At 42.1% G+C, this 26,258-nt stretch overlaps 1 protein-coding gene across 3 annotated transcripts; it reads left to right on the top strand.

Moving 5' to 3' along the window:
- On the top strand, positions 1-26,258 carry KLKB1 (kallikrein B1). 3 transcript variants are annotated; one of them, XM_078445341.2, is made up of 16 exons: positions 1-101; positions 719-777; positions 5,096-5,258; positions 6,617-6,723; positions 9,852-10,011; positions 10,430-10,539; positions 15,416-15,575; positions 16,808-16,917; positions 17,056-17,218; positions 17,318-17,430; positions 17,594-17,762; positions 21,741-21,916; positions 22,864-22,959; positions 24,803-24,942; positions 25,535-25,687; positions 25,790-26,258. In XM_078445341.2, the coding sequence occupies exons 2-16, from the start codon at positions 720-722 to the stop codon at positions 25,805-25,807; spliced, it is 1,896 nt and encodes a 631-aa protein (XP_078301467.1). In that variant the 5' UTR covers positions 1-101; position 719; the 3' UTR covers positions 25,808-26,258. The 3 variants fall into 3 exon arrangements, with proteins under 3 accessions (XP_078301467.1, XP_078301466.1, XP_078301468.1); XM_078445340.2 differs by having other exon boundaries at positions 25,535-26,258; XM_078445342.2 differs by lacking the exon at positions 719-777 and having other exon boundaries at positions 19-101; positions 25,535-26,258.

The raw sequence follows: 26,258 nt of genomic DNA, 5'->3' as shown, positions 1-26,258 counted from the left end.
ATACTGCCTGCAGTGCTCCATTAGGAGGCCTTGAACCATCCATTTTTAAGTGGCGAGAGACATCCTCACCTCCAGAACCACGGAAGCAATTTCGCTTTCAGGTAGAGAATTTCTATTATTCTGATTGCTTCCAAATAATTTGTGTGTGTGTGTGTGTGTGTGTGTGTGTATTTTTTTAATTAAGCGTATAAGCATATTTCTTCTTTGAGAAGAAGCTCTCAGTATACGTTGTAATTTCCAGCCTATTTAGTGAGTGTAGAAGAAACTCGATGTTCTTATACATGAAACCTTTTAGTCTCAGGACATTTTAAAAGCAAAGAGAATATTGACAGCTTTAAAATTTAAATGAGTTTGATCATGTTGAGTGCTTTTCTTTACGTAGGGACTCTGGGCCGACATTATTGCCATTATTTACAATAATTTTCCTCTTGCTCCAATCAAGAGGTTTCCGTCTACCAACTCCCTTTCGGTAATTATCAGCCACATAGGTGGCAAGTGAGGGACAAACACAGCGGTAGTCTAGAGGTCTCAGTGGGAATCTTGTGCGAAGTCCCCGGCATTAAATATACAGAAAGCTCCTGTTCCCTGTACTGGTCATTATGTGCTTAGATTTGCGAGGCAGACATTGATAAGAAAATCTCTATCACCGTAAATTAGGCTTCATGTCAATTATGATCTGTAACCAGCAGGATTGTGCCTGTGTTGCTTTCTTTTTTAGGATGATTTCATTCAGGCAAGCTGCTTACTTCACTTGCTTGTTTGCTACAGTTTCCTGTGGTGAGTGGATTATCTCTAAGACCTAAGGTTGTGTGTGGGAAAGGAGTAGTTAACAAGAATGCCAGCCCCAGAGAAACCACTGAACATACAGCTTCGGGAAGGAGGCAGACCCCAAAAGTCAGGACACAAATCCTTTTCATATTCAGAGGCAACTGCTACTTTTCAGATGCAATGCCTTAGACACATGAGCGCTGGGGAGCCCAGAAGTGAGAATGTCTTTGGGCCTGTGTTAACAGAAACTTCTATTTGTAAATGGCTCTCTACAAGGCGGGTCTTAAACACTCAGCCCTCAATTTTTATTATTACCATATTCTACAAATCAGCTTTATCTAAATATTCAGGGTAGGCATTTTGTAGGGTCTGGGTCCGACCCAAGTTGTGTCATAAGTACCCGGTGCATATTTTTACTCTTTCAGGCCACTGGGGAACTACTTCAGAAATGAAAGTATTTGGTTTAAATTTAAATTAGTAAATCATCCATTTGAGTAGTTCTGGTTTCAGTATCGGGTTTTGAACTTATTTCCCTTTCTATCCATTCCATTAAATGTTCAGGGAATACAGATGGTTCTGGACACTGTTTATCATTCATGGTTATAGAATGTCGTTTTCTCTGAGCCACCATTATGGGTAGATTTTGAGTCTATGTTCACTTAAAAAGACCACACCTCACTGATTATTTACTTACCCCCCAGATGTATGGCTAAGATGTAAATACCTCTTGGGTAAGGGTTACATTTGTAAAGGAATATAATTTCTTCAGGAAGAAGCTGACCCCCCCTTCTAAATGGAAATCTGCCCCTGTGTCTAATTGCTTTTACCATGATCATTACCATATACAAATCCACTGAATACTGAGGAGTAAGAAGCCAGAGATGCTATGGATTGTGGCCACTTCAATTTTATCTTTTTGGCAAAAAAATTATTCTAGTAAAATTAGAGGTGCAGGTAAGCAGCAAACGAGAAAGTGCACATTGTCTGAAGTCCTACGTTACAGAAGTGGCCACTGTTAAAAATCTTTTTTAGTCCTTGAGATATTTTTCTACACACGTCTATTTACACCTTTAACGAAGATGTTATTAATTATAGATACTTTCTTATAGCTCACCTTTCCATTTATAGCTATTTTTTTACATACATGACATTTTTTGCAGCCTAGTAATCTTCCTTACTCGTGGTATTTTTGTATGCACATGCTTATACACATTTAGTTATTTCTGTAGAATAACATTTTGGAAATAAGCAATGTTAGGTACGAGGGTGTGTGACTATTTTAGAAGGTTTTGTGATATACATAATGGAATTATCTTTCACAAGGGTGACTCTCCACCAACAGATAAGAGTAATCACATACCCCAATTAGGTCAACTCCAGTAGCGAACCATTGTTTTGTGACTGGACATGTAGTCACCTTTCTGGAAACAGTATCCTAATTTGTTTCTGGGAAACTTCTGCCTCCAAGTTTGGGTCTATGAACTTGTGACCCAGGCAGGCCTGGACCAGTAAGTAGGTCTACACATCCTACTAGCTACAGTGACCTGACGAGAGCCAAAGCCCTAGAGCAAGACCTTTGCTTACACTTCTAGAAATAAGAGTTTTCTTCTTACCATTATTTCCAATTGGACTTGAACCACTGGGGACTACAAAGGCCTGGGATTCTGGCACCACCTTGTCACTATGTGGAGCTTGAGAGCGACAGCAAAGCCATGGAACAGAGCACATGTATGAAGGGGAATTGCACCTTGATGGGATCAGCCAAGTACGCTGTTCGGTTACTCCGGAAGCCAAATCCACCATGGACTCGGCTTCTGAACCCATACATTTAATTTATACTGAGTCCCATTGAACTAGGTTTTCCATCATTTGGAGCCAAAATCAGCACATCAACACTGGGAACTTAGACAATTAAATTTTTTGGCTAAGCTGGTGAGTAAAATGGCATCTGTTGTTTTAACTTGCCTAATCTTTATGATCCTTACCATTTTTCATATGCTATTTATGTTTCTTTTGTAAATTACCTTCTCATTTCCTTTGCCCAATTTTTTAAAAATAGGGTATTTTTCTTCTCATTGATGATGCGTTTTTTTTTTGTTTTTTTTTTTTAACAAGACCAAATAACCCGTCGGAAATCCACGGACACGGAGGACAGCGTGACATAGTTTATGTTACGGGATAACTTGCGTAACTGCTTTAAAACTCTAAAACACGATACAAACAAGCCTATCACCGTTATCAACATCATCATTACCAATTTTTGAGGATAAGCAAGAACACCTATTAGAACTTTCCTCCCAGTCTGCTCCAATGTTGGTCTGTTTCCAGTTGCACCTTCCCATCAGCCGAGTCACGTGGCCGAATGGGAACTCCCAGGCTGGCACAGGCCCTTGTTCGCATGCATGTTTGTGCGCTGCGAAGGGGGAGGATGGCCGCTTGATAACTGTGCATCAGCCACATGCACCAGTTTTCTGAAACACAGGTCACTTTGCAGGTAACACTGTCACCGGACTGGCCGCTCAGTGTTTTGGGTGTCTCTGAAATCTGGGCCTGTACACTTGGCAACTTGCATTCCCATAAGCTTCCACCTGAAGAGATGTCTGCTTTTTCTAAATATAAAACTTGCCCAAGGGATAGTCATCTTAGCCACCCCACCGAGAGGAAGAGAAGCGAGACGCGATCTTGCCGGGTTAGGTTATCGTAATAGAGCTCAGGGCCACAATCCCCAGAGGGGTGGGATAGTGTAAGAGGGCATTTTAATCTTCAGTGCGTAATGAAACACATGTGTCTAAGCTGCCCATTCCCTGGAGGGCAGTACGAAAATAGATGTCCTGGAGGATGAACAAAGTTATCATTGGCGTATCTTGTGGTTAACGGACGATTGACTGGCAAGCAGGTGTGCTATCTAGCTGGAAAAGTTTATTAAGCTGACTTTAAAGTGAGCCTTTCATCAAAAATAAATAAACATTAAAAAAAGGCCGGGGGGATGTGGGTGCGCCTGGGTGGCTCAGTCAGTTAAGCTTCCAACTTCAGCTCAGGTCACGATCTCCCTGTCCATGGGTTCGAGCCCCGCGTTGGGCTCTGTGTGGCAGCTCAGAGCCTGGAGCCTGCTTCGGATTCTGTGTCTCCCTCTCTCTCTCTACCCCTCCCCCCACTCTTGCTCTGCCTCTGTTCTCTCTTTCTCAAAAATAAACATTAAAAAAAAGAAAGTGGGTCTTTCAAGGTAAACCCAGATTCATGCATTAAAGGTTTACTTTTAATATATGAAACAGTAGAGCAGTAAAGGTATCCCTTGATATTCTCATAACACGTGAGATGCGGGGTCCTTTAGAACGGCGACCAATTGCAGACAGCAAATAGTTCAGAATGGATTTTCAGGGTAGCATAGGCCTGCCTTTGCATTTGCTCGTAGAAACCAAGCGAATAAGTGTGTCCTCTGTACGAGCCGACTAAATACCCAATGACTCGTAGTTTGCTGACATTAAACTGAGATGGGGAACAACACTGAACATTGCACGCTGGGAAAAGGAACAGGGCTGGTGGTGAGAAGAATTCGGTTTCTCTTCCTGGACGTTCGTTAGCTACGTGGATCTTGGGCAAATGTATACTGCTCTGAGACTCAGTTAAAGTCAGAGGCATATAATGAGGTCTGTCCCTAACTTCCCTTACAGAGCTGTTGTGAGAATCTAGCAGGAACGGTTGTTATGAAAGGGTTTTGAAAAAGAGATCATACGTTGATGTGGGGTTTTTTTTCCCCTTAAGTTTCATATTTGATTGTAGTTGACACATAATGTTACCTTAGTTTCAGGCGTCCCACATAGTGCTTCAGCCTCTCTCTAGTTAGGCTGGGCTCAACCACAAGTCTACCTACCGTCTGTCACCATATGTACAACACTATTACAATACCATTGACTGTATTAACTATGCTGTGTCTTTTACGCCCGTGAATTATTCATTCCGTAACTGGAAGCCTGTTATTTTCAAGGCATGGTATTTCCATAGCATGTTAGGCAACAGGGAGAAACCAAGCTAGAATTGTATTTTCTTGGGGGCAATTTATGGGAAAATTATTGTTTGATTTGATAAAAATCAACCAAGCTTTTTTATATGGAAGTACCCATCGAGTGACTCTTCAATAACACGACACCTTGTTCAAATAGTCACCTCAATATGTGTGATTCCACCTCTCTAATGAAAGTCCTGTTGTGAAGCTCTTTGGATAGTTAGTGGAGGAAGTAAGAAGGTTCACAGCACAGATGTATTTCTATCAAGATAGTTATTTGCATTCCTTCCAAGTTAATGTCTCTTTTTGATGATTATACCACAGGCTGTCTGACTCAACTATATAAAAATACCTTCTTCAAAGGTGGGGACCTAACTGCCATGTATACCCCGAATGCCGAGCACTGTCAGATGATGTGCACATTTCATCCGAGGTGCTTGCTCTTCAGCTTTCTTCCCGAAAGTTCCACTAATGACACAGACAAAAGGTAAAAGCTGATATTTCATTATTGGAGAAGCCATCCATTTTTCAAACTAGAGCCAGTGACGTGCAAAAAAGGTGTAGCTATGTCAGGGTTATGTTTCCCAAATGGGGTCCGAGAGCCAGCTTCCTTGGAGTCACCTAGAGCGGTTGGTTCTTATATTATCAGAGTCTTAGGCCACAGCCTTAGACCCCAAACCGTTTGGCCTACTGAACCAGAGTGGCATGGGCCTGGAAATACACATGTTAGAACAACTGCTGCCTTCGCCTAAAGTAGTAGAAACGAGGCATTGCCTACCCAAGGCCTCGAGGAAAATGCTTGAAAACCATTGGGTTAAGCGATTGTCTCAAGGAAGGGTCTAAAAACAGGTGAATATTTCACCTGAACAAGGAAACATACTTATGGCCTGACTCGTGATCGTGTGAAAACACGGTCTTAAGAAAATATAACAGAAGGCAAACATGTTGTTGACAATAAAGTTGAGGCAGTTCCAGAGCTTGTGACCTCAGGAAAGTTCTGGACTGAAGGGGCCTGTAGTGAATGACTTTGGGCACCTGTGGTACATACATTATGTGTGTGTGGAGGGGGGCATGCACATACATGAAAATACATATTACTGGCATTTTGGAAAAGTAAGAGCACTGGAAAAAATAATCACTAAAAATCTTCTTAGGTCATGCAGCCATGGTTTCATAATCATTTGCTTTCATTTTGTTCAAAATACAGAATGAACATTTCTGTGTTGTTCCATTTCCATAAGCCTTTTATCTTAACACCATTTGAATTTAGAAACTAGAAACTAGATAAACATCCCCTGATTCAACATGTTAAGCGTGTACAGAAAACCCAGACTGTATGTGACAGGCATCAACTTGTCAAATAAAAAGTTGAGTTAGGTTCCAGAATCCTTGTGAAAGATTACCAAGAAGATTGACATCAAAGACAGAAGTGTTCCATTCCTGTGAACTAGAAGGAGTTAATGAGCAGGATGAACACCTTATAGAGATCCAACTCTCATGACCGATTTAATTTCTTACGTGAAAACAGTCACCAGGTGAGAACATAATCCTCCAAAAGTTCAGAAACATGGGAAAAAAATCATTACCTCTTTAATATGATTGACTTTCCGTACTTAAAAATGTTTGTTTTTTTTTTTAAAGAGAAATAATGCTGAGGTTAGGTATTACAAAGCCTGTTAGATTTTATGCAATTGCCTCTAAGAATGTTCTTTCTAGCAAGCGTCGGGGAAGCTCTATTATTTTCCTTATTCCTGGCCCCATTTATTAGTGCATAGAGAATGTTAGACATCTCACCAGTGTGTGTTTATTATTCTACTCTCTAACTGACAGTACTTTTAAAAACAGATTTGGTTGCTTCTTGAAAGACAGTGTTACGGGAACCCTGCCAAAAATGTCATGGGCAAGTACGATTTCTGGACATTCCTTAAAGCAATGCGGCCATCAAATAAGTGGTAAGCTGTTGATTTCTTGATTTCTTATTTGAATGAGTAAGGGGTTCACCTTAAAATAGCTTCTGTTCAATCTCTGTACTGCCTTGGACTTTTGGAAGGGAGTACTCAGAAGGATAACAGAGATGGGGCACTGTTCTGGATGTGTCCTCCCTCTTGCCTTTACCAGTCATGTGCTTAAGGAGCCTCTATTCTTCATGAGGTTAGCCCTACAGTATAAGGTTTGCAGAAAGTGAACCACATTCAAATAATTGCCTCCTTCCCCCCACCTCCAATTGCAGATAAGGCTCTTTAAGAGAACACGAAGAGTGTCTCTATTCCCATTTTACTTGAGATAATTTGTGCCCCAGTGGTTCTCAATAGTTCTCAACCAGGGGTGACTTTGTCCTTCCTCCAAGGGACATTTGTCACAACGTGGGGGGATGCTACTGGCATCTAGTGGATGGAGGTCAGAGATGCTGCTAAAGATTCCACATAGGGAAACCCCCTATGACAAAGATTTTCTGGTCCCAAATGTCAATAATGCAGAGGTTACAAAACCCCATTACACCCCCAACCTGAAGGCCTGGGCTCTGTAAACCTTGCTAATAAGAATAATACCTCCAGGGTACCTGGGTGACTCAGTCAGTTAAGCGTCCAATTCTTGATTTCTGCTCAGGTCACGATTTCTGCTCAGGTCGTGATCTTGTGGTTTGTGGGTTCAAGCCCCACATCAGGCTCTATACTGATGGTGTGGAGCCTGCTTGGGATTCCCTCTCTCTCTCTCTCTCTCTCTCTCTCTCTCTCCCTCTCCCTCTCCCTCCCTCCCTCCCTCCCTCTCTACCTCTCTCTCTCCTCCCACTTGCTCATGTATGTGTGCTCTCTCTCTCTTTCTCAAAATAAATAAAGAAACTTAAAAAAAAAAAAAGAATAAGACTTCTTAAAAAAAAAATGTGAGGACTAAGAGACCAGGAAATTTAAATTCTAACACTTATTCCTACTAACGTCTTGTGAAACATTTCCAACCCTATCCTAATTTAAGGCACATGAACCATTTGCCTGACATCACTGATCTGAAAGTGAAAGGTACAGAAAAGAATCTCTCAATTGATGGGCTGGCAGAACCTTCAGATAACCATGTTGTGACTATGTATCACTGCTGTTTTACCTTTACTGCTTACAGTTAATTTTGTACTTTCATATTTCAGGTGTTTTAAAGTTTTTAAAATTTTTTTTAAATGTTTATTTACTTTTGAAAGAGACAGAGAGACAGAGCATGAGCAGGGGAGGGGCAGAGAGAGAGGGAGACACAGACTCCCAAGCAGGCTCCAGGGTCTGAGCTATTAGTACAGAGCCCGAGGCGGGGCTGGAACGCATGAACGGTGAGATCATGACCTGAGCCGAAGTCGGAGGCTTAACTGACTGAGCCACCCAGGGGCCCCTAAAGTTTTTGGGTTTTTTTTTTATCCTTCCTTCCCCAGTTATCACCAACCACTCCCTCAATACTCATGCATATGCATCTGCAGTTTGTATAGTATCCAGTCCTTCGTTATAAACATGGGGATCTGACTTGGCCAATATGTGGCTTACCTGAGGACGAGTACATGTCCCATTTTATAAGATCAAATTTATGTCCTCCTACAACTTAATGTAAATTGTTCAATTAAGCATTATTTTTCATTATGTTATCATAATCAAATTTAAAGAACAATATTTTGCTTTTCTCAATAACTAGTAGTCATTGTTAATTTTTTCCCAAACTTAGTCTTACAGAACTTGATTTAATGTTCCCTTCTAACTCTCCCCGAGTATCTCAAATTAAAGTGAATAATTGCTCCCAAGGACATAAAGTCCCTAAGCTCAGGACCAATTTTCATGTAAAACGGTTATTGGTAGATTTATAGCTTTCAATTGATCATAAAGAAAAGTTTTAGTTTGCAATTATCCCATTCCAACTCAGTGAGTTTCTTTTCTCATGCGCACCAGAACTGGAAAGAGACTTCATTTCTAGAATCTACAGACTCTTGTGTGCGTGAATCACTGTGAATTATCCACTGCTCCACCCACCTCAATATATTGTTTTCCTACTAGTTTGTACATTTTCTGTCTTTCCCACCATTAAATGTAGTTTTATGCCTTTTTTAACCACACCCCTGAGGAGTGGAACATTACATCCAATACATGATGGTTTATACTGCTGGTTTCTTTATCCAAGGTTCTAACGTATTTGAGCGCTTAAAAAAAAAAAAAAAAAGGGCCTAGGGGCGCCTGGGTGGCTCAGTCAATTGAGTGGCCGACTTCGGCTCGGGTCATGATCTCACAGGTTTGTGGGTTTGAGCCCTGTGTCGGGCTCTGTGCTGACAGCTCAGAGCCTAGCGCCTGCTTTGGATTGTGCATCTCCCTCCCTCTCTGCCCCTCTCCTGCTTGCACTCTGTCTCTCTCTCTCCCTCTCAAAAATAAGTAATCATTAAAAAAAAGTTTTATAAAAAAATAAATTAAAAAAAAGCCTAAATCATAAATTTGGTTCACTGTCTGTTAAAACAATTATCTATATTTTTTGTATATAAGATACAGTCCAACTGAAAGGATGCTTAAGTGGAATTTAAGAAAATTTTAAAGCAAGAATAAAATTGGATTCCTCATGAATATACAAGAACTGTTCACCTTTTATGATAACGATTTGACACATGGATGTCAGTGGCAGGGCTTACGGGTGAAATTCGCCATCAGGCAGGAGTGGTTGAAAGCCAAGAAGTAAGCAAAGTGAGAAGCTTCTTCATTCAGTGCAGGAAGTCAAAGACACATCAGTTAGTATAACAATGCAAATTCCTAGAACAATCACCAGGGCCCCCATTATTTGCCTCGTTTGTCTTCCTCTGCTTATTGTTAATTTCAGGGTGGACTATTACCCGTATTGTCTTGCACGTACTTTACAATTTGGGAAGCAAAGTTACCCCTTCTCCATGGTAGTGCCCTAAAACATATTGGAATGTGTTTATCTCAAGCAGAGTTTGATCATCTAAAACTCCAAATCCCCTAACGAATGGGGCAGTTGTGAAAAACAGAGTATCATCCTTCAAAACTACCCTAACTGATGATCTACTTCTAGAAGGAAACGGACTGAATTTGCTCTGTGCATCTTGTGTGTACAGCTTGCCATCGAGACATTCATAAAGGAATTGATATGAGAGGAGTCAATTTTAACGTCTCTAAGGTTGAAAGTGTTGAAGAATGCCAAAAAAAGTGCACCAACAGCATTCACTGCCAATTTTTCACATACGCCACTCACACGTTTTACAATGCAGAGTACCGGTGAGTAAAATTCATAGCGTCTGTCCTTTCCGATGGTGCTTTGGAGATTTAATTGTACGCTTCATAACTTTTTTTCCCCCCAGTGGCTAACCAAACAGGGCTTTTAGACCTAACCACTCCACTTATTTATTTGCTCAGTTTTGTTGCCAGTTTTTCTAAGGAGAATAACTTCCATCTCTTGGGGAATGAGGGTTTGGTTGAATAATGTCTCCCACCCCATTCTCACCCGAAGCTTCCTTGGGTAGAGCGGAAAGATGTCTCTCTGATTAGTAATACAAACCCCGAACCCACTCATTTTCCAAGTCATTGTTCTGATTGCTTCATTTCCCACCGACCATAGATCCTTTCAACGCAAAATGGGCTTCTGCGTGCATCTTGCAGTTTGGGGAGAGAAGTAACCTCTTTTCTTCACATTCAGGAACACCTGCCTTTTAAAGCACAGTGCAGGAGGAACACCCACCAGTATAAAGCTCCTGGCTAATGTGGCATCTGGATTCTCCCTGAAGCCCTGTGCAGTCTCAGAAATTGGTAATTGTGTGCCTACTATTTCTTTTTCTTTTCTAAAAAATTTTTTAACGTTTATTTATTTTTCAGAGACAGAGAGACAGAGTGTGAGTGGAAGAGGGGCAGAGAGAGAGGGAGACACAGAATCCGAAGCAGGTTCCAGGCTCTGAGCCATCAGCACAGAGCCCGATGCGGGGCTCGAACTCACGAGTGTGTGGCTACTAGTTCACTGTGTGATTGTAGTAGGCAGACTTAGAGTCTCCCAAAGATGTCCACACTTATCTCCTGCAACACGTGAATATGTCCCCTTACGTGTCAAAAGAGGTTTGTAGATGTGATTTTGAGATGGGAGATTGTTCTACGTTATGTGCGTGGGCTCAATGTAGTCACAGGAGTCCCTATAAGAGAGAAAGGAAGACAGAAGCATCGGAGAGAGGGAGGGAGATTTGAAGATGTTGTACCACTGACTTTCAAGATAGAGAAAGGATCCACAAGCCAAGGAATGATGGTAACCTTTAGAAGCTGGAAAAGGCAAGGAAACAAGTCCTCCTAGAGAGCTTCCCGAAGGAACACAATCCTGCCGACATCTTGATTTTATCCCAGTGAGACCCATTTTGGCCTTCTGATTTCCAGAACTGTGAGCTAATATATTTGGGTTGTTTGAAGCCACTGGGCTTGTGATAAGTGGTCACAGCAGCAATAGGAAACTAGTACAGTTACATTGCGGGGAAAACAAGAAGGTCATTTCCGGGCAGTGTCCACTTGTCTAGTGAACCCACTCTACCATAATGAATCAGCAAAGTGCTATAGTTTCAGACATTCAGGTAATTTCGATGGAATTATCCAGAAAATCGTCATGACCTTCCACCAGATTTAGCGTATCAGAGTGTTAACGATAAGATGTTGCGGAAACCAAATCACCAATGGCCAATGCCACACGGCATCCAGTGCCAACTCTGTGACAGGATCGGTGTCAGGTGCTGGGCTAGGTCCCCTCTGCAGGAGGTTAAGAACTTGTCAACAGCGCATCTCTTTTCCTGTTTCCTTTTCCTGTTTCCCCTTTTCCTTTTCCTGTTTCCTTCTCTGTTTCCTTTTCCCTCGGGCACACCCCCCTCCATGGTGTGTACCAGATTTCCAGTTCAAATTTACTGAATATTTCATTTTTAACATTCATATTCGGTCCTTTTTTTTTAAAAAAAAGTATAATTTCTATCTCTTTATTGATATCCTTTCTTTGGCAAGACAATGTTTTCATACTTTCTTCAGTTTTTTAAACACGGCTTCCTTTAGTTTTTCGAACATATTTAAAATAGCTGGCTTGAAGTCTTTGTACAGTACAAGAGGAAGTTTGTACTTCCTCAGCAAGGGTTTATATTAACTGCCTTTTTTTTTTTCCTGCATATGGGCCATTCTTTCTTGTTTCTTTGCATGGCTTGTAATTTTTTGAAAAAAATTGAGACCTTTTTTTTACAACTTTTTTTAAATGTTTATTTATTTTTAAGAGAGAGAGACCCAGAGTGCAAGTGGGGAAGGGGAGAGAGAGAGAGAGGGAGACACAGAATCCGAAGCAGGCTCCAGGCCCTGAGTTGTCAGCACAGAGCCCGACCTGGGGCTCGAGATCATGACCTGAGCTGAAGTCGGAAGCTTGACCGACCGAGCCACCCAGGTGCCCCGAGACCTTTTAAATAATAGCATATGGTCACCCTGGAAATCAGGTTCCCTCCTTCCCCAGAGTCTGCTGTTGTTACTGCTTTTTGTTGTTACTATTTGTTTGGTGACTTTTCTGAACTAACTCTGTAAAGTATTTATTCTTTGGAGTCTATGACCACTGACTGATGTTTCCACTTAGTTTTCTTAATAGTTATCTAATGATTGGACGAGGATTTCCTTAGATGCCTGCAATCAATAAGTTTCTCAGTCTTTGAGGAGGGGCTTTTTGCGAATTTTGGAGCATGCTTTCAACGTTCAGACAGGCGTTTCACAACTTTACCAGGGCCTTTTCTTTCTGCTGACGCAGGGCGAAACATCAGCCAGCCTGAGAGCCTAGGACTTTCTCAAATCTTTGGGGGGCACAAGCACAGCCCTGGTTATGCCGCACAGCCCTGTACTTGCACATGGCCTTCCAGATTCCCGGGAATATGTCCAAGATTTTCACCACCACCTTCTTTCCCCTGGTTTCCCTTTTAAGATCTTTTATGAGCCTGTTGTTTGTTCCAGCTGTGATTGCTGCCCTAGGAAGCTGCAATGTTACATAATCGCCCCTGTTTGTTTGTTCTAGACAAACACTTGCAAGGAAAAGGCTGTTAGTTAACACTGAAGAAGCTCTGAGCCATGGAAAATAAACTCAGTCCTTGCGAGTGGGATTTTCCCAAGAATTTCCAGACAAGTCAAATAATGGCATTTGACTGGGGATGCAGATGGGACATTGGAGCAGCCCCAGCCCCATTCTGCCCGCTCCAGGGCTGCGGGACTGCTGGTCTCTTTTCTGCATGATTATGAGGCTGTTTTCAAGGCTTTCATGGAGCTGGGGAGGGGAGAACTGGAACAGGGCAAACTAAAACCCCACAAAACCCATCCTTCTTTCTTTAAAATTCTTTTTAACCTTCATTTATTTTTTAGAGAGAGAGAGAGAGAGAGGAAGAGGAACCAAGAGAGAGGGAAACACAGAATCTGAAGCAGGCTCCAAGCTCTGAGCTGTCAGCATAAGACTCCCACTGCGGGTCTTGAACTCATGAACTGCAAGATCAAGACCTGAGCCGAAGCTGGACGCTTCACTGACTTGAGCCACCCAGGCGCCCCATTTAAAAATTTATTTTTTATTTTTTATTTATTTTTGAGAGGGAGAGAGACAGAATGCTAGTGGGGGAGGGGAGGAACACAGAGAGAGGGAGACACAGAATCCGAAGCAGGCTCCAGGCTCTGAGCTGTCAGCCCAAAGCCTTATGCAACTATTCTTTTTTCTTAATGTTTATTTAATTTATTTTAGGGGAGGGGCAGAGAGAGAGAGAGGGAAAGAGAATCCCAAGCAGTCTCTGGACTGTCAGCACAGAGCCTGACTTGAGGCTCGATCTCTCGGAACTGTGAGATCGTGACGTGAGCCGAAATCAAGGGTCAGATGCTGAACCGACTGAGCCCCCCCCCCGGGGGACCCCAAACTTACTGTTCTTATAGAGAGTCAGCTGTTCTTCTTGAACAAACGCTCCCTGGATGGTTATAATTTGATCAATTTCTAGAGTTCTGAAAACACTGATTTTGACAAATAGGCCGGTGCGCCCATCGCTTTTATGGAAGAGAGGATCTTCAGAGGCCCTTCGTCTGCCATTTCCACTACCATCCTGTAGGGCTTTTGATAAAACAAATGAAACACACAGGAAAAGTAGCTCTGAAAAAGAGAACAGTCTTTCAAACAAGATAGCCCCTGGCTTGTTATCATCTGGATGGGTCAGATAGGGACTGAAATTGTATTCAGTTCTGTGTTGCCTACGTCCTCTGCAGCGACGGATGCCCGGGGCACTTCAAAAGGGGGTACCAGGACCATAAGAAATCTAGAAGCAATGGAAAACAAAAAGTGGCTAAAGGGACAGGTTAAAGGTATTTAACCTGAAAAAGCGTCAGGATGACTATCTGAATTCTTTGTTTATAAAGGGCTGTCTTTGGAGAAAGGATTAGACTAATGTGTGTGGCTCCATTAGGCAGATGTAGGTAGATGCTACCATGAAGGAAATAAGGAAAGAAAAAACAATCCTAACACCTAGAACGGTCCAGAAAAGAATTAGGCCTTGTCAGGGGTGCCTGGGTGGCTCAGTCAGTTAAGCGCCCCAGCTTCGACTCAGGTCATGATCTCACGGTTGATGAATTCGAGCCCTTTGTCGGGTTCTGTGCCGACAGCTCAGAGCCTGGAACCTGATTTCAATTCTGTCTCTCTCTCTCTCTCTGCCTCTCCCCCACTCACGCTCTGTCTCTCTCTCTCTCAAAAATAAATAAATATTAAAAAAATTTTTAAAGAAAAAGAATTGGACCTTGTCATGAGGAAGTGAGCTCTTATCACTATAAATATCTAAGAAAAGTTGAACAACTTGTCACGTACGTCCTTCAGGGGCTATAGTTGTAGGTTGGCACAAGTTTTCTTTCAGCTTCCAGAAACTGTGTTTTGGGGTTTTTTTCGTTTTTTTTGTTTTTTTTGTTTTTTAAAGATTTAATTAGTTGAAGCCTCATTTCCTAGACTGCCCACATGTAGGTATTATGTCACGGGAGGTACTTTCTCTTAATACAACTATGTTCATTTAAATTGGGACTCCTTTTGTCCTTCCTGCAAATGCTATATTCTTCAGGCTCCCATCATTTTAATAAAATTTATGTTATCAAATTGAGTAAACTTAGTAAATAATATGAACACAAATAAAAACGTAATTTAGAATTAAGATTATATTGGGGCACTTGGGTGGCTCAGTCGGTTAATCGCCAGACTTCAGCTCAGGTCATGATCTCGCAGCTTGTGGGTTCAAGCCCCACATCGGGCTCTGTGCTGACAGTTCAGAGCCGGGAGCCTGCTTCAGATTCTGCGTCTCCCTCTCTCTCTGCCCTCCCCTGCTTGCGCTCTGTCTCTCTCTCAAAAATAAATAAACATTAAAAAAAAAAAAGAAGATTACATAAGGATAACGAAGGTGGGTTTTCTCCTATTTTTATTTTTTGGTCACCTGATATTTTTGTTAAACGCTTTTTATTAAGCTCTTTTTCATAATATTCGGGAAAATACCACACAAAACCTGCTGCTCCTAAGGGCTGGAGTTCAGGGTCGAGGTACCACAAAGAGTCATCATGTCCTTTCGTTACGATGACAACGTACAGTCACCTGAACATCGTGCGGTTTGAGGACTGTCTTCCCTCTGTGCGTTCCCAGGTTGCCACAGGAACCTTTTCCAGCATCTCGCGTTCTCGGATGTGGACGTTGCCCGAGTCGTTACCCCGGATGCTTTTGTATGCCAAACCATTTGCACCTACCATTCTAACTGCCTCTTCTTTACGTTCCACACAAAGGCATGGCATCTGGAACCGCAAAGGTAAGAATGTGCGACGTTTGCTACCGTCCGGTCATCGCCGTCTTTTTCTAGTTTGAGTGGTTGAAAACTTCTGGGAATTTCGCGCAGAGCGCTCGAAGCCGCAGCAAGCCCTTTTCTGCCAGGTGCAGGTTAGTTAGGAACTTCATTGACTTTTCCACCTATGTTCTTTTCTTTCTTTTTCTTTTTTTTTTTAATGTTTGTTTATTTTTGAGAGAGACGGAGAGAGAGAGCGTGTGCAAGTGGGGAAGGGGCAGAGAGGAGATTGGGAGATAGAGAATCCCAAGCAGGCTCCCCAGAGCCCGATGTGGGGCTCAAATTCATGAACAATAGAGCATGACGTGAGCCGAAACCAACTCAAAACCAAAAGTCAGACACTTGGGGGCGCCTGGGTCACTCAGTTGGTTAAGTGTCCAGCTTCGGCTCAGGTTATGATCTTGCGGTTCAGGGGTTCGAGTCCCATGTCGGGCTATTGACAATTAAGGCCTTTGTGTTCCCTCATTTAAAAAATCATAGAAAAAGGGCACCTGGGTGGCTCAGTCGGTTAAGCATCCGACTTCAGCTCAGGTCATGATCTCACACTCCGTGAGTTCCAGCCCCGCGTCGGGCTCCGGGCTGATGGCTCAGAGCCTGGAGCTTGCTTTGAGTTCTGTGTCTCCCTCTCTCTCTGTCCCTCCCCCGTTCATGCTCTGTCTCTCTCTGTCTCAAAAATAAATAAAAACATTAAAAAATTACTAAATACATTGAAATATAATCATGTTGCCTACTTTTTTCCATTATTCAATTCAAATTTTATGAGACTCAGGCTTCATGGTCCTACACTGAGGATATTAACAAAAGCACAAAAATCTTGGACTTAAAAAAGTCCTATGGGGCGCCTGGGTGGCTCATTCGGTTAAGCATCTGACTTCGCCTCAGATCATGGTCTCACGGCTCATGGGTTCGAGCCCTGAGTCCGGCTCTGTGCTGACAGTTCAGAACCTGGACCCCGCTTTGGATTCTGTGTCTCCCTCTCTCTCTGTCCCTCCCCCACTTGATCTCGCACTCTCCCTCACTCTCTCTCTCAAAAATAAATAAAACATAAAGTTTTTTTGGTTTTTTTTTTTTAAACAGAAGAGTTTCTCAGAAGAATAAATTTTGCAGAGGTGCTTTTCAAAACGCGAAGTGCTTTGTTTGGTGTTTGCCTCTGACGCAATTTTGTTTCTCTGTCTTTTGCTTTTTGTTTTTGTTAATAGAAATGTTTGCTTTCTTAAGACTTCCAAAAGCGGGACACCAAGTTCCCCTACTCCTCAGGAAAACACCATATCTGGATACAGCCTGTTAACCTGCAAGCAAACTTTGCCTGGTAATGTGATTCAATAATGATAGTGATCTCTTAACAAGTAATAGCAACGAAACAATCCTCAGTGTACCAACGACTTGTGTAAATGTGGCTTAACTGCTGCTTTCATTTAATGTCTTTTTATGTCTCTAATTCACACAGAGCCCTGTCATTCCAAAATTTACTCAGGAGTTGCTTTTGAAGGGGAAGAATTGAATGTCACCTTTGTTGAAGGAGTGAATATTTGCCAAGAGACTTGTACTAAGACGATCCGCTGTCAGTTTTTTACTTATTCTTTACTCCCAGAAGACTGTAGAAGAAAGAAGTTAGTGAACATTCATTTTTCACAGACAGTCGGCAAGCCAATTTCATGAATGATCCTCCTCTGTGAAGGTTTAATCTTTATACCGATCCTTTTATCTAGGTGTAAGTGTTCCTTACGATTATCTTTGGATGGGTCCCCAACTAGGATTACGTACGGGACGCGAGCGAGCTCTGGTTATTCTTTGAGGCTGTGTAAAAGTGGGCACGGTTCTGGTGAGTAAGCCTCACTTTTTCATGGAACTGTAAAGGCTTGTCTGTGTTATTTTGATAGCTTGCTTCGTCTTAAGCAATAGAACTGTGTACTTTGTTTCCCTTGGCTCAGAGAACTCTGATTCACCTCTAATTCCAACCATTAACTTTAACACTCTCTTTTCAGTCTGCTCAACAAAAACAGACACACGCATTGTTGGAGGAACCAACTCTTCCTGGGGAGAGTGGCCTTGGCAAGTTAGCCTGCAAGTGAAGCTGACAGCCCGGAGCCACCTGTGTGGCGGGTCAATCATTGGACACCAGTGGGTCCTAACTGCCGCCCATTGCTTTGATGGGTAAGTTTTCGGTGCGTCCTATCCAGGGTCTTATCTTGCCTTTTTGTTTCGAAAACTCTAAGTTCAGGGTCTAGATCATCATGTCCGTTTATCGATCGAAGTTTATTCTTCTTGAATAAAAGACATTTTCAGCGAGGGCTTGTATCCAAAATGGTGAACAACGAGGTAGGGCCTGTCTGAGCACTGAAAGATCTGAGCATCGGCACGCAGTGTGGCCTCTTTGCAGGAATGCCTGACATTCCTGGGGGGTGTCACTCCTGCTTTAACACAAAACGAAAAATGCCCTGTCTGCTGCTACCTCCATCTACCGCTCCCTAAATGTATTCTTCAAAGACTTTGTTTTCAGGCCTGTAGAGAGTTTACTTTCAGCTCTCTGATTCACAAATACACTAAATAACATTAATAGTGAAAACAAAAATGCGATAGTTTGTAACCTCTCTATTTCAGAGAATAAAATCTGATGCAACATTTCTACTTTATTGGGCAAATTGTACATGTGGCAGGGTTTTAAAGTTTTAAAACACTTAGACTTTGCAGTTAGAACAGGGCAGCTCTCACAATTACCAGAAGTAGGAATGACCCTGGGCGATTTGTAAATCTCTCTTTGCTTTATTTTCCTATCTGTGAAATATGAATAATAATAGTATCTAATTCACAAGGTTGTTAGATGAAGTGACATACTTAAAATGCTAAGTACTATACTTGGAACATAAACATTTTTTTAAAAAATAAGCTATAATTAAATAAGAAATGTAAAAATGGACAAAGCATACGAATAAGCAAGAAATACTAACAGCTCTAAAATAAAAGATAGTTGATCTCTCTCAAAAAGTGTTTTGTTTTTGTAAAATTCTCCCTCTTCCCCTGTGGGGGAAGGGTTGCATGTATCAGGATTGAGGATACAGTTGCTGAAATAAGGGTCAGTGGCAGGGATGGGCAGAGCAAGGCTCCTTCATGGTTGCCAATTAGCAGCATGGGCCCCCAGTTAGCGGAGCATGGGCGTTGCTAAGGGGAAAGCTACTGACCTGAAAGGAAAGACCCTGAGAAGGGAAATGGTAGGTCCCCTTTTTACTAAATGCATGCAATTGGGGGTCAGGAATTTTCGTCTTTTTTTTTTTCCAACTTTGTTGAGATATAATTGATACATAACCTTGTATAAATGTAAGGTGTACAATGTAATGATTTCACATATGCGTGTATTGCAAAAGGATTAGCATATTAAGGTTAGGTAACACATCCATCCATCCATCACCACACAGAAATACTTGTGTGTGTGTGTGTGTGTGTGTGTGTGTGTGTGGTGAGAACTTTTACGATTCACACTCTCAGCAGGTTTCAAATATTTCAAGTATTGTTGACTCTAGTCACCATGCTGTACATTAGGTCCCTAGACTTCATTCGTGTTATAACTGGAAGATTGTACCCTTTGGCCACTTTCACTCATTCCTGCCATGACACTGTCCTGAAAACCACCAATCTGTTCTCTGCATCTGTGAGTTCAGTTTTTTAGGTTCCACATACAAGTGAAAACATGTAACATTTGTCTTTCTCGGACTTATTTCATTTAACATAATACCCTCAAGTCTCATCTATGTTGTTACAAATTGCAAGATTTCCTTCTTTTTTATGGCTGAATAATATTCCATCATATATCTATATATAAGTATATGTATACACACAGACACAAACACATGCCTAGATATGTATATGCACTTACATGCATATGTATAATACATTTATGTATATGTATGTGTATACGGAGACATAATACATATATTATGCCACATTTTCTTTGTGCATTCACCCACTGAGGGACACTTAGGTTGTTTCCATGTTTTGGCTACTGTAAATAACGCTGTTATGAAGGGAGTGCAGATATCTCTCAAAGTCGTATTTTCATTTTCTTTGAATATATAACCAGAAGCAGAATTGTTGGATCTTAAGGTAGTTCTAGTTTTTCATCTTTGAGGAACCCCCATACTGTCTTCCACAGTGACTGTAGCACTTTACATTAAGAACTTTCATTCTTGGGACACCTGGGTAGCTCAGCTGGTTAAGTGTCCAACTTCCTCTCAGGTCATGATTTCGTGGTTCGTGAGTTCAAGCCCCGCATGGGGCTCTGTGCTGACAGCTTGGAGCCTGGAGCCTGCTTTGAATTCTGTGTCTCCCTCTTTCTCTGGGTGCCAGCCCCTCACGTTCTGTCTCTCTCTCTCAAAAATAAATAAACATTAAAAACAATAAAAATAAAGAAACTTCCTTCTTGAAGACTCAGTGTTGTTAAGTTTATAAGAGATAATAGCCACGGAAACACTGATTTAATTGAAAGAAAACCACTTTGCCCCAATCTGCATGGTTTCCTCTAGAGTTTTATGCAAATATATCTTGTATCTCTCACTTAATGGTGATAAGAATGTCCCAATCTTTACACAAGATAAGACTTAGCTTTTGATCACAGTTTTAGACTTCCTTTGTATATACTCATATTTTATTTATTATTATTTTCTTAGGTTTATTTTATGTTTGAGAGAGAGAGAGAGCGCAAGTGGGAGAGGGCAGAGAGAGAGGGAGACACAGAATCTGAAGCAGGCTGTAGGCTCTGGGCTGTCAGCACAGAGCCCATTGCGGGGCTTGAACTCACGGACCGCGAGATCATGACCTGAGCCGACGTCAGTGCTCAACCAACTGAGCCGCCCAGGCGCCCCTGTAGATACTTATATTTTAAAGAGTTAATTTAAATGTTCATACTTCTCAAAATCTATTTTAATTTACTATTTTATATTTTATACTTATTTTTATGTTTTATTATATTTTTGTGGGGTTTTTCTTTGGCCCTGCCCCCAAGGTGTGCTTTGTTTTCATTAATCTTACAAATAATTTTCTCTGACAGCCCAGGGCAAGCTGGAGGATTGGCTGTAGGAGCGGGGGTCCCCTGAGAGCCCCACAGGCTGGTTGCCTCAGCTCCGGGTGTGGGTTCACAACGCAGCTTGTCGCTCATGTTCCCCTGGCAGGAGGCTCTCCTCCAAGTCAGGACTGAGGTGTCTCCAAGATGACAGGGGTGGGGAATCCTCCAGGTTCTTAGGAAATTTCACTCCGCCTCTCCTGCTCCGTGGTCTCAGGTGAGCAGGTGTTCTCCTGCGTCCCTCTGTTCTCCAGCTTGGCCTTGGGGAAGCCCGCCGGCTTGTCTGCCGTTTTCTTAAGCCACCTTGGGGGTCCACTCTGAGCCCCATGCCTGGGGCTCCCACTCGCCTTACTGCAGCCAGAGACCTAGACAGATAATTATTTTTCAAGTGCATTTATTTTGAGAGACAGAGAGAGGGAAAGAGAGAGGGCACAAGCAGGGGAGGGGCAGAGAGAGGGAGACACAGAATCCGAAACAGGCTCCAGGCTCTGAGCAGTCAGCACAGAGACCGACGCGGGGCTTGAACTCACGAGCCGTGAGATCATGACCTGAGCCGAAGTCAGACACTTAACCGACTGAGCCACCCAGGCGCCCCTAGATAGATACATTTTAAGTAACACTGAAGCCTCCCTAATTTGCCCAACGGCGGGGGCGGCCGGGGTAGGGGGGCTTGTGTAACACGGGTCCGACCTCTTGAGGATTCTGGATTTCATGGAAGCAACTGCTTTCAGGTTTGGTGAACTGAGCAGGATTTTCCCACAATCACCTGTGAGTCTCTCCCAACCAGTTTCTCTCAGAACTGGGACAGCAACATTCTTCTATCTTGACTTACAGTAAGCATGGAATAACTACAGAAATGTCCATTCTCAGTGTTTTTAACTAAGATCTTCAGGGTTTCCGTACCGCTGCTGGTGGGGATGACAAATTGCCAGGAAGCGAAATTAGGTGAGTAAAGATAACCCGTAGGTAGTATTTTCTTCCCAGTTTTTTTTTTTTGAAAGGTGAAGCGACAGGAAAAAGGACGAGTATCAAAGGCCAGTCTTTCTGGGGTCAAATAAGTATTTCCTTTTTTCTCCCAGGCTTCCCCTGCAGGACGTTTGGCGTGTTTATAGTGGCATTTTTAATCTGTCCGAGATAACAACAGAAACACCTTTCTCACGAATAAAGGAGATGATTATTCACCCAAATTACAAAATGTCAGACAGTGGTGATGATCTTGCCTTGATAAGACTTGAGCCTCCTTTGAATTACACAGGTACGCGGCGTATTCGATCGAGGAGAAGCTAGACATCTGAGTTCAGCGGTTTCAATTTTCACACCCGTTTGAATGAGAGGGCAGAATGTGGACAGATTGTCTTTATTTCCTGGTGGGTGGGGCTGGAGGAAAGGTGAGAATTGCCAAGGAAGGGAACATCTGTGATCTGGATAAATAGCTTCTACTTAAGGGTCAAGAAATATCAATTGGCTTCTTCAGGGAGGAATACAACCACTGACACGTTATTGAAATAATGCAACATCGGAAATGGCCATTTGGGAAGCCTGGCTCGCTTTGACAAAAGTAGCGGGATTACCACTGCCTGGGGCATATTAGGAATACAGGAAGGCAGACGGGGCCAGATCCTGATTCCCAGGTCGAATGTGCGCAGAAGGAGGTTCTGGGAAGCCGGTAGTGTGACGGTTGGAGGTGTGGCCTTTGGAGGAATAGTGTCCACTGTTGGTGAATGCCCACTGCGCCCAGTAACGATCCCGTGACCTCGGGCAAGTTGCTCTCACCTCTTTGCACCTCAAATCTGCTCATCTGTAAAATGAGCGTGATAATGACCCATTGGTTTGTCATAAAAATTGTCAGTTAATACCTTAAGGCGCTTAAAATCGTGCCTGGAGATTCTCCATTATCACTCTACAAAGTATCACACACAGGATAAAACGTGAGAACTTCTAATGCTTCTGGCAGAAACTTGTGTTCTGAGGTTTAGGATTGAATCCAGAAGATGTGATACCAAACACGTCATGGGAAAATGACTCGGGAGATGAGAAAGTTTCTTGAATCGTTGCCCTTAGCAACTGAGCAGAAAGCAAAAGGGTCATTTTCCTTGGTGCTGCCCTACAGAAAGAGCATCCAGGAAAAGGAAGGTGTGTATTTTTAAAGTCAATATCCATACCTTTATTTAACCAAACTCTAATTTAAAAATTACCTTTCAGAATTCCAAAAACCAATATGCCTGCCTTCCAAACATGATACAAACACAATGTATACTAATTGTTGGGTAACTGGATGGGGCTTCACAAAAGAAAAAGGTACGGCAAGACATTTTAAATGTTGTTCTTACGAGAAGTCTTCTCTCGCCTCAAATATTTACTCAGTGATTTTTTGAAAATTTTGTTTAATGTTTTTATTTATTTTTGAAGGAGGGAGAGAGAGACAGAGCATGAGCAGGGGAGGGGCAGAGAGAGAGGGAGACACAGAATCCAAAGCAGGCTCCAGGCTCTGAGCTGTCAGCAGAGAGCCCTGTGTGGGGCTTGAATCCATGAACCATTAGTTCATGACCTGAGCCGAAGTCGGATGCTTAACCGACTGAGCCACCCAGGCGCCCCACTCGGTGATTTTTGAGCTGTATTTTTGTTTGGGTCTGGGGAAATGTATCAGGCAACCTTTTAAGCATCTTACTTTATAATAAAGATCACTTGTGGGACTTCATAAAAGGACTGGTCCCATACAGGGCTAACAAGACCGCTCAAGCCCATCCTGTCCTCAGTATTAATAGTGTTCCCATCTCTCTGTGCCTTGATGTTAAGGACCTGGAGCACAGGCAGGCAAACCATCTCTCTTTCTGACAGGCTGTCAATCTTGTTGGTTTTTTTTTTTGTTGTTGTTGTTTTTTAAATACATCCTTCTTGCAATCTGATGTAGCCCATGAACCACTTTTAAATACTTAAAACACACAGAAACACGAAGGACAGCAGTGAAATTGCAAATGAGCTCTCAAAATACTTCTCAAAGGATGTGCTATAGTAATGCATGAGTTTCTTTGTTAATATATGAAATAGCAAGTTGTTCAGGTAACTGCCGTAATTTAGAAATTGTAATGAGCACAAGTGATATTTACCGTTATCTGCCACAACGGTAATGTGCAAATATTGCGACCGTGACATGCAAATATCTGGGCTCTCTATTGATGGCAAGGTCGTAGATTCTGCTAACACTCCCTTGCTTGGGGCTTGCCTTCATAATTGAAAGGAGTTAGACTGCAGTTGGATATCGGTGAAAATAAAGATGTATTTTCCAATGCAAGTTAATAGAACAAGTGACTCCTTTTGGTGCAGCCCCGTTTAAGAGCCCCTGTTCATGGGTTGTTGGTGTATTTCAACTGGCCTTGAATTTTCCAGGAAACAGACTATTCTCCCTTTCCAAAACTATGTTCCTGATAGACACTATAGGGAGTAATATTTGCAGCATTCTTTACCTATTTAAGCTTGTCATGCTCTTTCCTTCTTTCCTGACTTACTCCTTTACTCGACGAATTCAAATTTTTCCAATTTTTGATAAGTGCCTTAAGACAGGAAGAAATTGTAAAAGTAACCTTAACTAAACAAGGAAGGCTCCCACTGTACGCTCAAGGGGAACCTGGAGAGTGGTGGAAATTTAATTATTTTTCAATAAATTGTTCTTCGTGGAAAATACTTGGACTTACTCAAAGAGCAAAATACTCCTCTGCTGTCAGAGGTCTGGTGGTCCCCTCCCCCCGAAACGATATATTTTAGAATGATCATGTTGAATATATAAAACAAAAACCGAGAGGTAAGAACTTCCAGCTTTTGGGTTGGAGGAGATAAGAGGGAATTTCTGAGAGACATCGACTGAGATGAGATGACAGAGGATACGGAAGGGTTGTCCTAATATTGCATGTCAGAGGCCAAAACATGGCGCGCGCTCACTCTCTCTCTCTCTCTCTGTTTCTCACTTTTCCTTCTCTGTTACTCGCTGTTTGTGTGATTAACGCTACTTTCTCACCCTACTGTTTTTAATCTAAAGAAATGACCTGAACGAAAAGCTCATTATTCTGATCTGCTTTAAGACGTTAGTATGTTTCCTATTTATCTTATTTCTTCCTTCTGAAGTTACATATTGGTGACTTTCTAGGGAAAATCCAAAATACCCTACAAAAGGCAAATATTCCTTTGGTATCAAGTGAAGAATGCCAGAAAAAATACAGAGATTATGAAGTAACCAAACAGATGATCTGTGCTGGCTATAAAGAAGGAGGCAAAGATGCCTGTAAGGTAATACATTTGATTGTGCAAAGAACACACAGTAACTTGCTTGAGAAAATTAGCTCCAAAATACATTTTTCACAGTATGTTTCATTATATTTTTCTTAAAAAATTATGAGCCAATTAATCTGGCAATTTCATAAATAACCTTTAATGAATGTATATCATTTTTATTATGTTTATTTATATTTATATTTATTTATATATATATTTATATTTTTATTTATATATATTTATATTTTTATTATATAAATATATAATATATAATATATATAATATAAATATAATATAGTGTGTATATATATATATATACTATGTTTAAGGAGCACAATTGTACATATAACAACTGTACTAACATATAGAGCATTAGATGTATTTGACATTGAGATTGATGTCAACATTTCCTTGTCGGAAAAAACGGAAAATGCACCCATACGCTACTGAATTAAATTATTTTCATCCCATCAGCAGCCAATGAGGAACATATGACAAAAGTATAAGAAACCGTATGTGTGGGGTGCGCGCAGTGTGACTAGAGAATTTTAAAGGCACGTCTGTCATACTTTTCTGTGATTTTATTTTTCCACCCGCTGTGCCACAGGGCGATTCAGGCGGTCCCTTAGTTTGTAAACACAATGGAATATGGCATTTGGTCGGTATCACCAGTTGGGGTGAAGGCTGTGGCCGCAGAGAACAACCGGGTGTCTACACCAAAGTCGCTGAGTATGTGGACTGGATTTTAGAGAAAACACAGGTCGGTGATGGGCTCACCAGTCTCTGATGAAGTCACCGGCGTGACGAAGCTTTCTGGAGGTGGGAGAGAGCCCAGTTTGTAGCCTATGCTTTTACATCCTAGGTTCACTTCAAGTCCTGAGCCGTGGGGTCCTCATGTGCAAAATCATGGAGACTGGTATCTACCTCGTGTCCTTGTCCTGAGGGTAAAAAGGGACAAAGTATACGCAGCTGCTGAGGACAATGTCTTGCACCAGTAGGCGTTCGGCATTCAGTCATAACGCGAGTACCGGGAGATAACAAATGAACATTTCCGTGATTATTTGTTGTGCCATAAAATGGCAAAAGAATGTGATTTTCAAGTGCTTTCTTCTGGGGCGCCTGGGTGGCTCAGTCGGTTGAGCGTCTGACTTCGGCTCAGGTCATGATCTCACAGCTCGTGGGTTCGAGCCCCGCGTCGGGTTCTGTGCTGACGGCTCAGAGCCTGGAGCCCGCTTCGGATTCTGGGTCTCCCTCTCTCTCCGCCCCTAACCCACTCGCATTCTGTCTCTGTCTCTCTCAAAAATAAATAAACGTTAAAATAAATAAATAAA

This window comes from Panthera onca, chromosome B1 (assembly GCF_046562875.1).
Source record: "Panthera onca isolate mPanOnc1 chromosome B1, mPanOnc1 haplotype 2, whole genome shotgun sequence".
Taxonomy (NCBI): domain Eukaryota; kingdom Metazoa; phylum Chordata; class Mammalia; order Carnivora; family Felidae; genus Panthera; species Panthera onca.
This window is presented reverse-complemented; position numbering and strand designations above follow the sequence as displayed.

What these genes read in the sequence shown, in the direction of transcription:
- KLKB1 (XM_078445340.2), top strand. Translation starts at nt 720, where the DNA reads ATGATTTCATTCAGGCAAGCTGCTTACTTCACTTGCTTGTTTGCTACA. An exon ending in CTGTGCAGTCTCAGAAATTG is followed by an intron (nt 10,540 to 15,415) that starts GTAATTGTGTGC and finishes GTGCGTTCCCAG; the next exon opens with GTTGCCACAGGAACCTTTTC. An exon ending in GAGGCAAAGATGCCTGTAAG is followed by an intron (nt 24,943 to 25,534) that starts GTAATACATTTG and finishes GCTGTGCCACAG; the next exon opens with GGCGATTCAGGCGGTCCCTT.